The 13564-nt window shown below is 48.8% G+C and overlaps 1 protein-coding gene across 1 annotated transcript in view; it reads left to right on the forward strand.

Annotated features, from left to right (window-relative positions):
* Positions 1 to 5421: 5421 nt before the first annotated feature.
* Positions 5422 to 13564, forward strand: part of LOC114910421 (neurexin-2-beta-like) — a 36179-nt gene continuing 28036 nt past the window's right edge. Inside the window, exons 1-2 of the mRNA XM_029251121.1 lie at positions 5422 to 5473; positions 5971 to 6174. Coding sequence (XP_029106954.1) covers positions 5422 to 5473; positions 5971 to 6174 — 256 coding nt within the window. The remainder of the gene's footprint in view (positions 5474 to 5970; positions 6175 to 13564) is intronic.

The following is a 13564-nucleotide window of genomic DNA, read 5'->3' on the forward strand; positions in this document are numbered from 1 at the left end:
TGTCCCTTTCTGAGTAGCGGGTGCGTGTACAGTGTGCGCGAGGTATGCGTTTGTGTGCGCGCACGCTCTGTGTGAGCAAGGTTGCGTTCGAACCGCTGCACGCATCTCCAGTCGCAGTCTGACGCGCACTCGAACGTGCTTTCGCATCCCAAGTTCAGATGCGATCAGGTGATCTCCCACTGCAGCGGCGGAGCTCTAACGCCGCAGAGAGGTTCAGGGAAAGATCCCTCGCCATTCGGATACATTTGTACCATCAACGCGGAGCAAATGTTGCGCTGCATGCAGCCCTCACATCAGCTGCTGAACGTTTTTAAAATGCGATGGTGTGTCCTGCACGCAGGCAAACTTTACAGTAACATCTCCACGCTCCAGATGATTAAACACAGATGAAGGGGAGGTGGCGTCGGAAGCTGTCGAATCAGCGAAGAGAGGAGATGGAAGTGGAATTGAAGAAATTAAATGAATGAATAAAGGCTGGTGGAATAAGCATATTAATCATAGCGCGTAGCTTTTCCCACTTTGTAGAGTATTTTCCACACATTAGACAAAAAAGATTATTAGATAAAAAGATTAATGGCCTTGTAGTATCAATCGGACAACATCCAATCAGACTAAATCCGTCGACGTGCCAAACAGAATAATGGAATCTTGCTAGAAATGCCTGAAGCATTCGCTGAAAATTGAATACTTCATACATTTTAAGCTTTACCAATTTCCTATACGTTGCCGTTAAGTAAAATAAGTCGCACATCAGAATATCGTGAAGCAACACATGCATGTGGAAAAGCATCTTCTGCTTTCAGATTACTGCCGATTAATCGCTTTGGACAGCAGCAGAGTGCGTCAGCGTTCAGAGGACTTTGGTCCCTCGTGTGATGGGAAGGTCAGGAAGAATTAGAGCGATAGCCCACAGGTCTTCGCTGGGGATCTGCGCCGGGCCTCTGGCATCTCACACCAGCCTTGGTACCGGCAAAGAAGCCTCTTGGGGACGCAGGAGATCAGTGTACAATTATCACTTGAGCCGTGAGATACCAGTGAGACTGAGATCGGGACCTTTCCGCACCATTCTGTGATCCCTCTCAAAGTCTCTAAGCTCCAGCCTCAAGTGCCGATGGGTGCATGGGGGTACGTGAGGCTACAGGACCGCCCCCGCTGCCCGCTCCCCTCTCTCGCGTGTTCTGGTGAGACGGCCACAGTGTTCCGATTCCGTTCCGACTACGTAGGAGAGTGTGTCCACAGCTTGGGAGTGGAGCTCCTTCTCGTTCTGGGCGGTTGAACTCAACAGTGATGTGCTTAGCTGAGCGTGTTCGCGACCTTCTTCCCCCTTCTTTAATGTGTGCTCCCTATCGTCTCCTCCCCACGATCTCCTCTGACCCTCCACCTCCCACCGTCAGCCTAACTAAATATAAGCTCCTTTATAGCTAGAACCAAACAGGTCTTCATCTGTCCCCAAATATCGCTGCCGGAAACCTCCGCTGGAGCCACTCTACATAATGCATCAGTCTTCTGCAGCACAGAGCTTTCATGGACCAAGTATATATTTACGGAGCTTGGCTTTTTTGCACTAACACTTCAAATTCCTGCCCTTGCATAAAATGGAAATACAGGTGAAGTGCTCTGCAAAAGGGTATGAAAAGCTGCATCTCGCTTGCACTTTGAACCTGTGCTCCTCATTTCGCGAGCGGAGTGCCTTGCTCACTTCCGCGCAGCAATGCTCCCTTCTTCATATCGGCAGCAGAGACAGTCGCCAGTCAGGCGGTTCCCTTTGCCCCGAAGAGCGGCCGTTAGGCACGTGGTGAGATGAGTCATTTGATTCCTCTCAACGGCTTCCCTCGTGTTCAGCCGGGTTTCGGCGATACGCGCCAGCACACATTCGGCCGTCTTGCTCTCGGCTGTCCGGCGCACAATTAAGAGGTCCACAGAGTTTAAAGGTCTGTTCAGGTTCACACACAAATTATCATATGCAGCCAACATTGGCACTGCAGGGAAAGGAGGGTAGACACAGCATCGCTGGCCATGGAAACCAGTAAGAGGGCAAACATGAGCGAAAACAACGAAGGTGTGGCCCCAACGTGTAGAAACATCAGTCGGAGTCGATAATAACCCAGCGGCTCATGATAATGAACAAAATTGCAGTTGTCAGTTATCATCTAAATTCCTAAATTCCTGTAATCTAAATTCCTGCAGTAATGCACAAATTGTATTTTCTACGAGGTGTACGTCGCTTTGGAGAAAAGCGTCCGCCAAACGAATAAATGTAAATGTAAACGTAATCTAACCCAAAACTGCTAATTAATTGGATTTCTGCGCCGTAGAGGCACGGGTACTGGTGAAGAGATCACGGCGTAACGGAATTGTTTCAAGCCAGGGACGACTTTCAAGGTGACTCGAGGAGATTGTGGCAAAGCGCAAAAGTATAAATCATTTCTCCAAGCGGAAATGCTTCTGACAAGCGCTCTCCAAGTCACATGCAAATCCTCCTGACTACCAGGACTCTTCAAGTGTTCGCCGTAGGCTCCTCGCCGCAGAGTGCCAAAGACTGGTGTTGGGAACCACAGGGACTGCATGACACACAAAGTCCAGGGTGTTACGGAAACTTTCCAAATCCGACTGCGTTCCTTTGTTTGTTTTTCCATTTGCGTGTTATTTTTCTTTACTTCGACGATATTGCCTGCCTCTGAACGTCACATCGGTGTCTTTAAATTCTGACACGCTACCCTGGATTATACTTTCGTACCACTTGGTCATGAAAATATAACCAAACATAAAAAATTCAGGCAAAAGCATTAACACAAGTCAGTCCCTAAAACCCACCACACGTATTTCCACCCCTGCCCCTCCTCCCCCTTCCCCCCCGAGGAGTTCAACAAAGGCTTTTGTCATGAAATAAATGCGGTGTCAAATAAATAAATGCGTTACTTCAGTGCGGCTATGAGTCCATGGGAAGGCGCACAAACAGAACCATCACTATCTTTTAAAAGCCACCGTGAGGGGAAGGCATTATGTGTTCGTGTGTCAGCATGAAAAGGATATAGGATTTATAGCCCCTCCCTATAGACAGCGTGTCATAAAAAAGAAAAGAAATAAGAAATTACCGCCGCTGTCCTCCACCCCTTCCCCAGCCTCCTCCAGCCTCTGCCGGATAAGCTTGTTAAAGTCTTGCCAGTAAGTTGCCGGCTGACAATTATTATATTTTAAAAGGTAAAGCACATAGACAGTACGGTCCATTGGCAAAGCAATGGAGCATGGAGAGCGGAGAGTGGGCGGTAAATATTATCACTGCCCTTCCACCCAATCTGATGAGGGAAGAACGGGTGGGACCAAAGAGCAGGAAGGCAAGACTTGCAGTCGGAGCGAGAGCTTTGTCGGTCACGGGTGGAATAACGGGCCCCGCCGCAGTGGTCCAGGTGCATTCGCACGCTCCGTCTTCCGTTGCCAAAGACAAGACATTCCGAAAATAACCGGGTGTCCATTCCGTCTGAGATTGCCGTTTGCCGAAACGTCTGTGAAACAGCTGGACGTTCGTTCACAATGTCTTGGCAGAGGCCAAAATGTGTCCACGTTTAGGGTGCGCGGTCGCACACACACGCACACACACACACACACACACACAACAAAATGACAGCGCATTCGCACTGAAAGGACAAGTCTGAAGCTCTCTTTAGGAGAATGTTTTCCCTTGTTTTCAGCATCTTGTCTTTACACCTCACTAAGTTATTGTCCTTCCAGAGGCACTGTCCGCCTTCTTATGGTCTTCATTAATGCTGACAACGGTTTGGCCGTCAACGGCGCGCTCTTACCGTTGCCAGCACCGGACTGACGACAGGCGCGCCGCAGCGCGCGGAGGTGGGGGCAGCCGGTCGGACGGCATTATCGACGGAACTGTCCAGTCTCCCTGCTGCTTTTCAGGAACGCTGAGAAAAAGCCGTTCAGAAACATTTGTACTTTTTCATGTTGGGATTTAGTTACACCACAGAGACAGAGAAGATTAAGAATCTTTACAACATGATACATCTATATCTTATGGTGGAGTATCGCTTTAAATGTGGATCTCGAAACATATCAGAACCTCATGTCAAAGTCTGAACTCCCTTGACTTTCTTGTCGCCACCCGAGATCTTGTTCTGCAACCGTTTTCGTATCATTACGACAACACAAGTTTCATAAAATCTTGCACCTTGTACAGTGCTGCTGCAAGGTATGTGAAGTTTATAGGGATGGTCATTATTCTTGCATAGAATGTTTAAACTTATTCACTTCACTTATTTTTGCACCTGCACTATTTCCTTGTTTCTACCACACACACGATTTCCTCCGAAGCAACATTTGGAACTGGTCGTCGTCACACACCTATTGTGTCACATGGGAAATACTGCTTCTCATTAAGTAATGATTTCGTGGTAAAACTAAGGGACACAAGGGCTTCACAGATGTACGCGCACCCAGATGTCTTGCTGCACCTTTACCCAACAATGAAGACTTTCTGAGACCAAGGGTCCAATCTGAGTTATTTCAAATGAATGGCGCCAAACTTACAACTTTAGAGTTAGGTATTGACACTCTGGGTTCTTTTTGAGCACCCTGTCTGGGTTATTGTGATCCAAAGTCATCTTATGGGATGGCATTGTTTCTCCCTTCGGTGGCCACCCCTCTCCCGATCGCCCCATAGAGATAAAGGCCTTCGTTTCTCAGGGAGATTCAGCCCAAGGGTACAGCCATTAAAATGTCATTACTGCCGCATAGGAATCATCTTTAAAAAGCAGAGATCCCGAAGGCTCCTTTGTTTAATGGGGTCAATACATTTCCTGCACAGAGAAAGAGCCCTAATGTTGTGGAACACTAATGCTAATCTTTCTGTAAATATCTCCAAATTGCCTGCACGTATTACCGTAATGGCGTGTGTATCTATGTTACAAAGGAAATTATTGTGATAGAAAATTAAATGAAGTTCAGAGGGGGGAAAATGCCTGCGTTGCACAAGGAATCCCGTGCAGCAGAGTTATCAGCAGGTTGACAGGTCATAAAGGAAACAGGAAGGGCATCTCCAGCGCTGTGCCTATTTGCAACTTTCCTTTTTCCATCAGAAATGCTGAAGTGAGGGCTCTATTTTAAGCCTGGCTTATGTTGGAATACTGCTTAGCAGACACTTTTGTTCTAGGCACCTTACATTGCTTACAGGTTTACAGTTTGGCCATTTCTACAACAGGAGCTTTTATGGAAGCAATTTAGCTCAAGTGCCTTGTGTCCCTTTGGTTGTAAATCGGTTTCCTTGACCATTACACTACCGGCTTTTTGCTTTTAACAACAAGGATTTTAAATCTTACAGCTAACCTGTTTGTGTCATGAAGTAACGGAGCAAAGGTCCTTGTTTGACGACGGCTGGCTTTCGGGGGTTTAAGTTTAAAGTGTGGTCCTGCAGGCATGTTATCCGTCTGGGTGGAACAGGGAGGGCCGGAGGTGGTGGCGGGCGGATGTGAGCCATGCGACCGCGTGCCCTGGCGGCCTGCCGCGGGCCACCAGATTAACGCTGTTCGCGACCCTGCCATTCACAGATGCTGGGGAGCGGAGGGCCGTGACCCGTCGGCCCTCGCCTCGCCTTCTCTCTCCCCGCGTTTCCGCACGTTTCCACCAAGAGGCAGCCTCTGCAAATGGCTTCGACCTTTCCAAAGAAAAAGGACAAGGGAGAGGATGGGGGGGAGTACGTAATAAACCAGAGCCAGCAGGATTCTGTCAACACTAATTCACGTTATGGCTTAGGGGGGGGGTCGAAGAAGTAGGGAGACGAATGCAAAATGGGGCAAAGTGCTCCATTTATAGCCTTATTTGTAGTGGAACATGGGTGCTGCTTTTTGGCCTCTAATTGAACGCGCCGCTGATATTGCATACCGATGCCTCTTCCGCCCACAGCTGGCATCATTCCCCCACCACCCTGTGTCTCGTTCTGCCTCCTTCTCCATCCTTTTGTCTCAGCCCCATCCTCTCCCTCCCTCTTTGCGTCGCAGGAGCGGGGGAAGATCGGCGTGATCTTCAACGTGGGGACGGACGACATTACCATCGACGAGCACGCCGTCACGGTGAGCGATGGCAAGTACCACGTGGTGCGCTTCACACGAAGCGGTGGCAACGCCACCCTCCAGGTGGACAACCAGCCCGTCATCGAGCGATACCCATCAGGTAGGAGCAGAAGGGCACCCGCTGGGAGATGCGGTGAAAGGTGTCGGGACGGGGGGGGGGGGGGGGGGGGCATTGAGACATTATCAGTTCCCAGACTGTACATGTGGAGAGAGAGAGAATAAATAGCTCTGGATCCCTATCAGCAGTCAAGCAGGAACATCACCGAAACATGAGGAGACCAATATCTGAGAGAATCCGGCTGGTTTATGAATCATCAAAGAACCACAAACTTATGTCCGGTTTCGGGATGTATTGGCATGCAAGTCAGTCCCGAGTCGAGCACTTGCTGCATGCCACGGAGAAAATTGATTTACGTTTCCGTGCAGCCAGCCCCATGTTTACTTCCAAAGCATTCGAGCATTTTGAGAGTTTGCACATGGAGGACCCTGATAAACTTTGCATAAACAATCTAATATCTTAAATTGACACATTTCCCCCAGCCACGTCGGCGAATAAATCTTGCAGTAGATGGATTTGAATTTCTCCGCTAATCGGGCCAGGCGGCTTGTCTGGAGGCAGGAGGGGTGGGGGGGGCTGCTAGCTGGTGGGGGGTGTTTGATGGAGCTCAGAATGAGATCTTCCCAGAATCGCACTGCCATGTAGGAGTCTGCAGACCAGACAACGTTTGCTCTCGCTTCCTGCTCGCTGGTAAAAAATAGCTCCCGCTGCTTGCAAGCCCCCATGACTCAACGTTTAAGCGGGGAGAGCGGGCCCAGCATCCAGCGCAGTGTGGGAAGATTGCGGCTGTGGCTAGCGGGGGGTACGTCGTGAGCCGCCGGTACCTGGCGACACCCCCACCTCGGTACGTACCCGCAGGAGTCCAACCCCCACAAGCGCGAATAAACCTTTGCAAATCCCAAGGGAAAAGTCTCGAGCACAAACCTCAGCGCATACCGTCATTTCCACAGGGGTGTACAGGGGTCTTTTGTCAACGGTAATTTTCGGTGCCGCTCACCTCTTGCCTACACATTAGCTATGGTTCACTCTTACCTTGCCCTTTGCACGCCACCCAACTCCTCAACCCCTTATACGCGGCAACTTTATATCCCCGATTTACTGCTCAGCTGATGAAGCCCATCTTTTCATTAGGACTCGGTTCAAAGGCACTTCATCCGTAATGTCATTTCGTGACTCAAATTTCCTATAAACGGCGACTGAGAAACAGTCACGTTGGATCTCGGAGACGATGGGTCGATCCCCAGTTTGCTCACTTTGCTCCAACACCTTCGTGTGCTATTTTTGCACTGCTGACTTCTCCGTTGACGGTCCACGACTTTGCAACCTCAAGTTTTGCTGATGAAATCAGAGAAAACTCTCGTTCTCCACCATGTACCTGGGGACTGTATGTACTCCCACCTTTGCTGCTTAGAGGAAGACATTTTCTCTGTTTCTAATGCCTACACCACAACCTTTTATTTCTCTCTGTTTTCCTTTCTGTTTTATCACACCAAACGTGTCTGAATTTAATTGTATTAGTAGTATTTGATCATTCGCTCCAGAGCTGGCTTGTTTGGGACTCATCCAGTTACAGGCTGACTTGTGAATTTGATTTTTTAAAAGTGTTTTGCAAGCGGTGGCTGGGAGGAAATGCGAAGGAAACCCTGTCATGGTTATTTGCATCCCGCTCTGTTTGCTGAGGAGCAGGAGCCCCCTCCCTCGCTCTCCTCCGGGAGCGTGCGCCGTGGATTCGGTCTCAAAATGGCAGCGGGATCACGGTTTATATCCGCTGTGGTGTTAATCTTCCTACTGGAAGTAATCACATGTTGGAAGCCACATTGCTCACCTCCAGTATCCCCCTCCCTCGTCCTTCCCACACTCTGCATCATATGAGTGTGACACCACTGTGTAACTCATTACTAGCATCCAGATACACTTACTCTCTGCTGCAGGACTTGTCACAGTCATCGCCGCAGCTCTTTTTAATGCTATTTGTCAAGCTGTGCCTCCCACACCTTGGGCTCTTTGTTGCATTACGGAAACATCCCTCTGCGCTGTGCCAATTTACCGACTTCCATCGGAATAGGAAGGGTCCGGCTGGGAAGTGTTTGTCAAAACCACAGAAATGGAGGTATAGAGTAGTGCTTAATGTGTGGTCAGTGGCCACAAAAGACTGCAGCTGCAACTCGAAATATTAAATCTCTAATATGGCAGTCGTCGAAATTTTTTTAAAAACGGTGCTGTGTGGCTGCTAACGTGTGGGGAGTCACTTGAATTTTCGGATGGAATTGTTCATCTGTATGTATGGTGCATAGCTGATATTTCTGGTAGGTTCCTTTTAGAGGTGCCTTTGTCTGAGATGATGACAGAAGCGCTCTAATGGGATCTCGGAGGTGGGCGTTTGGCAACGATTCCTGTTTGCAGAGGCTATGGAGGGTGCTTTTAAGGGAAAGGAAGGCGATGGAAAAGAGAGCAGAAAACACTTGGGCAATGCTCCAGGTGGAAAAAACTACATTTCCCTGCAATGGCTTGTCATGACAGAGACTCTGATTTAGTAGCTTGTGTGCTTGTTATGACAGTTTGAAAAACAAGGAAGGAGATGCACTTGTGAAGCTTGGAGCTGCACCACCCAGGGAAGCAGCCAAAGGCTTTCCAGCACCATAGCAGGCTGTGGCTGACGCAGCATACTCCCCCTCCCCCGTACCCACATTTCCACTGCTCCCCAACTCCACTTGCTTAACGGCCCGTGACGGAGAACAGTTACGAAGCCACAGCGGTAGCCTCAGACTCAGACACCTCCCTTAAAATTGAAATATTTGCCCTCAGATACGATGAGGTAAAGCTTGCAGCAGTCTCAGCGGAGCGGGGGCGAGGGGGAATTGTTCCAGCCCATGATCAATAACAAGCACCTCAGAGTCGGGCTCCCAGAGCAGACTAATGGGGTCCCTTATCGACATCCAGCAGGTGACGTGAAAGGGAGGGTGACAGCACCAGGGACGGACAGGGGAGGCCCAGATGAGATGCTAAAGCAAGCAGGGGGTCACTTCAGTATCCAGCTCTGCTGATGGATTCAAACACACGCTGCAGGAGACCTTTCAAATGGCTGCTGAGTCCAAGCACAAAGTATGCGGTGGTGCTGGACCTACGTGCTACCAAGAGGACCCTGGTTCAAGAGCCAGGAGGGTCAGAAATGTTGCATGCTTGAGAAGGTTCCTCCTAAAGCAAAAAATGTTCAGTCTTGGAGATGGACTACAACTGGTGCACTGGAAAGGTGCATTGCGGTGGATAAAGAGTGTGCCAGCTAAAATTTATGTGCTGTGCAAATGAAAAATCATGGGAATTTCAACAAAAATGTGGAAAACGAGAGGAAAAAACAACATTTAAAGTCAAACGTAACTGTCCTTATGAGGTCACATATATCCCCATGGCACCTGTTTGTGTCAGAAGCTCTCAGCATGTGATGGTGGAGATAGCAGAGGACAGGAGAAGTGGAAAGGATTTGGAGCGCAGGACAGTTTGGCTCAAGACTGTCAGAGATTAAAATTTTTATAGAACCCGTATTGCTGTGGCAGGAGATTTCATAGAGGCCTTTCTCAGATGGGGATTACTATCTCACAGTGTATTTTTGTCCTGCTGAAGACCTCTGAGCTCTTCCACACTCACAAGAAGGAAATTAAGCGCTAGAATGGAACCACACTGAGCACTTAAGAGTGTTAGGACCAGGTTTGGTCCTCCGTGGTCCTTTATGCCCTCGCTAATAGAAACACAGGCCGTTTAACTGGTTTAAATGTTGGGGAATAAGGAAGGTGCACCCATATGGGAATGTACTGCTGGATGTCCTTGTTGAGTGAAATACGCATGTTGCCTTTTTGTGCTAATTGTAAACCTTAACCAGGGGGGTGTGGTGGCGCGGTGGGTTGGACCGGGTCCTGCTCTCCAGTGGGTCTGGGATTCGAGTCCCGCTCGGGGTGCCTTGCGACGGACTGGCGTCCCGTCCCGGGTGCGTCCCCTCCTCCTCCGGCCTTACGCCCTGCGTTGCCGGGTAGGCTCCGGTTCCCCGCGATCCCGTATGGGACAAGCGGTTCTGAAAATGTGTGTGTGTGTGTGTGTGTATATAAACCTTAACCAGGAGTTCTCCTACAGCAGCTATAATTTAATTAAAGCTGTGCTTTTTTCCTGCTCTGAGACCTTAAGAAAAATGTCATATATTGGACACAGCGCAAGACAGCATTGCATTCCCTCTGTTGTACTCCACGGGTTCCGGAAGTAAACAATCCTTCTTTCAGCTTATCTTTCTCTTTTCCCCTGCAGCGGCTTCCACTCCTCCTCCCTCTTGCCTCTCTCTCTACCGCACATCTCACACACACACATCTCGCACATACAAACACACACAGTCTCATTAGTATTCTCTTCTTTCTACAGTGCTAAAAAAACAAATGCCTAAGGTTGCTGTCTGCAAGGCGCTCAAAACCTTTCGGCACGTGGTTAGCTGGGAGACCGGCACAATTCAGACAGCTCTTACTGTGTGCGTTGACATTTGTAATGTCATCACTCGTTCATTGTCTTTAGAATATTTCTGACTGTGACTGTCCCATTTTTTTAATGCTGTAGGTAGTCAGAAACGTTCCACGCACCCCCCCCCCCCCCCCCCACTCCCCGGTATTTGCAGGCTCCCCTCCTCTTCTGTTCCTTCCTCATGGTAGATTTGAGAGCAGGCCTGATACTGGGCTCCATTTAAACAGAGCCTCTCATTGTCCATTGCAAAATGTGCGCGGTCGGCATACGCTGCGGTATTTGCACCGTTCAGGACCTCGGAGAGCTCCGACCCGAGTCATTTCTGTTTATGTTTGGCTCTCGGCTTCATTCCCGCACACGCCGTACTGTAGCCTCCCTCACTTTCTCGTTCTTTTCTATTCCCAGACACCAGAATTTCCAGTGTCCTTCATTTCTGTGCTAAAAGAAAGAAAGAAAGTTTTCTATATGGAAAGAGAATTGATTTCCAGGGTTTCGTAGATCTGAAGAACTTTGAGGTGGCTGCGGTGGTTCTTCGGCATATTTATTTCAATTCATTTCAGTTCGGTTTATTTTTGTACACAAACAGGTTGCCATAGTGCGCGTTACACAAGAGTAATGGAAAAAGCACCGAGAGGCGTGCGACACGTAGCACGAGTAATATCAACAACGGCACACGGTTAAAAACAAGTATGAGATGGAAGGTGAGGAAGGAGAGGAAACAAACCTTCTAAGACCAGTAGGAAAGAAATAAATGGCCAGCTGACTCTAGCAATCCCTCTTTCTCACACACACATATATTACATTTACATTACATTTACAGTTATTCATTTAGCAGACGCTTTTGTCCAAAGCGACATACATCTCAGCAAAAGTACAATTTATGCATTACATTGAGAGAAAGAGACATGGCTGCAGACATGTGAATCTAAGTAAACCTAGTTTGTTACCTTCCACTTGATGCACCGATGTCATCGCTCCAGTAGGTGCATAAAACGCAGGACAGATGAATCCTGATAACCTCCTATCAATTTTTTTTTTTTTTTATAATAAGATACACAAACATTCACACACAATGCCAGAGTAGCGACTGTATAAAGGCTTATCTGGGGATGTTCATGAAGTTACGGTGCATGATACATGAGCTGGAGATACTGTACATTCCGTATATATACATATATTTACATTATGGACAATTCAGAGTCACAGTTTGCCTGAAACACGTCTTTGCACAAACAGGGAGAAAAATCTCCACACTGACTGAGACAGATTTAAATCCACATTCGAACCCAGACCTTATCAGCGATGGGGCAGCACTGCTACCTGCTGCACCACCGTGTCGCCCCTCCACCGCTCCTAAACCAGCTAGTGTTACCAATAAAGAAAAACCGAGCATTTCACACGTAGTTTTTGCACCGATTGGATCTATATCAGATCTGTACGGCTACTACACACAGCAACGGTCAGGCAGCATAGGACAGGCAGGCGGGTAGTTTTGCACACAGCATCACATGTGCAGGTTTTCTAACCTGCATAATCTCAACTTCCAAAGTATTAAAATTCAAAGTCCATTTAGACCGATAGATAAATAGATAGAATATCTGTTTTGATAAATTTTATATAAAGAGCATTATATGGAAGGGGGGGGGTACGGTGGCGCAGCGGGTTTGGCCGGGTCCCGCTCTCCGGTGGGTCTGGGGTTCGAGTCCCACTTGGGGTGCCTTGTGACGGACCGGCGTCCCGTCCTAGGCGCGTTCCCTCCCCCCAGCCCCGCGCCCTGCGCTGCCAGGTTAGGCTCCGGCTCGCCACGACCCAACTCGGGACGAGCGGCTTCAGCCAGCGTGTGTGTGTGGCATTATATTGAGAATAAACAGTTCCAGCTTAGTATTCCAGAGCACCTGGCTTGGCGCACTGTTCAGGTGTGTCGTGATGAAAATTTTCCCTGCGCTGTTCTTCGTTTGCCTTTGTCTGAAGAGGGGGAGGAAATGGACACAAGCGCGTGACACAATGGAGGAAGATATGTGAACTGGAGACAGACGCTGGGCGAGAGAGTGCCGAGCGCGCTGGGAAATCTAGCCTTCGCACACGTGATGGTTCCCCCCACAAAGCTCTTTAGCTGCAGTGAAAGCGCCCACTTGTTTAGGCCGAGTTTGGTTCCACTGTGAACATCTGTTTGTCTCCTCAAATGGGTCACAGGGGAAAATGCACAGTGCAGGGAGCCAACCGAAAATTAATCATGGCATTATTTCCCCCAACCGGAAATGTTCCCTGCGCCGAAGTACCGTCAGGCTTCTCCCACCTGGCCCCCTCCACATGCAAGCACACTCATGCACACATACGAACTAGACAGCGTGTAACACCTGCACTGCCAGCCCCCTCGTTTGAATAGGTGTGCTGCTTTCTGGCTGGACGGAGACCCGATCGGATGTGTAGATGGGGAGAAAAGCACTCCCTTAGGGAGAAATTTATACACGGCTCTGTCCTTGCGCAAAGGAAAGCAAGGGAAATGCATAAAGTGACTTTGACGCTCTGGTAAGCACCCACAGGTTGTTGCTTGGTTACAGCTTATTATTCTGATACGAGCCCATGAGAGCAACGAATGGCCCCAGGAGGTTGGTCACTTCCGCTGGAGCAGAGTCCTCACCGGAGCGCCGAGCTCATCGGGACGAAGAAAGTCGCCAAGGATGCGCAACTTCGTGTCTCGTGCACGAAGAGCTACGGAGTTGTTCCCTCGGAGAATGTAGAACAACAGCAGGGATAAATTATCTCGCCGCTTTGCGCTTTTTGTTTGTTTGTTTGTTTGTTTTTCGGTTTGGGCTTTTTGCCTTATGTCATCATTTTTTTATTACATTAGGAAGTTTTCGTGGTGGGTTCCACTTTTAATAAACCGTAGAGTTGAAGGAAAGTCGCAGCTCAGTTCCAGATGGTGTTTGGAAAAGCT

The sequence above is a fragment of the Scleropages formosus genome, chromosome 4 (assembly GCF_900964775.1).
Source record: "Scleropages formosus chromosome 4, fSclFor1.1, whole genome shotgun sequence".
Classification (NCBI taxonomy): domain Eukaryota; kingdom Metazoa; phylum Chordata; class Actinopteri; order Osteoglossiformes; family Osteoglossidae; genus Scleropages; species Scleropages formosus.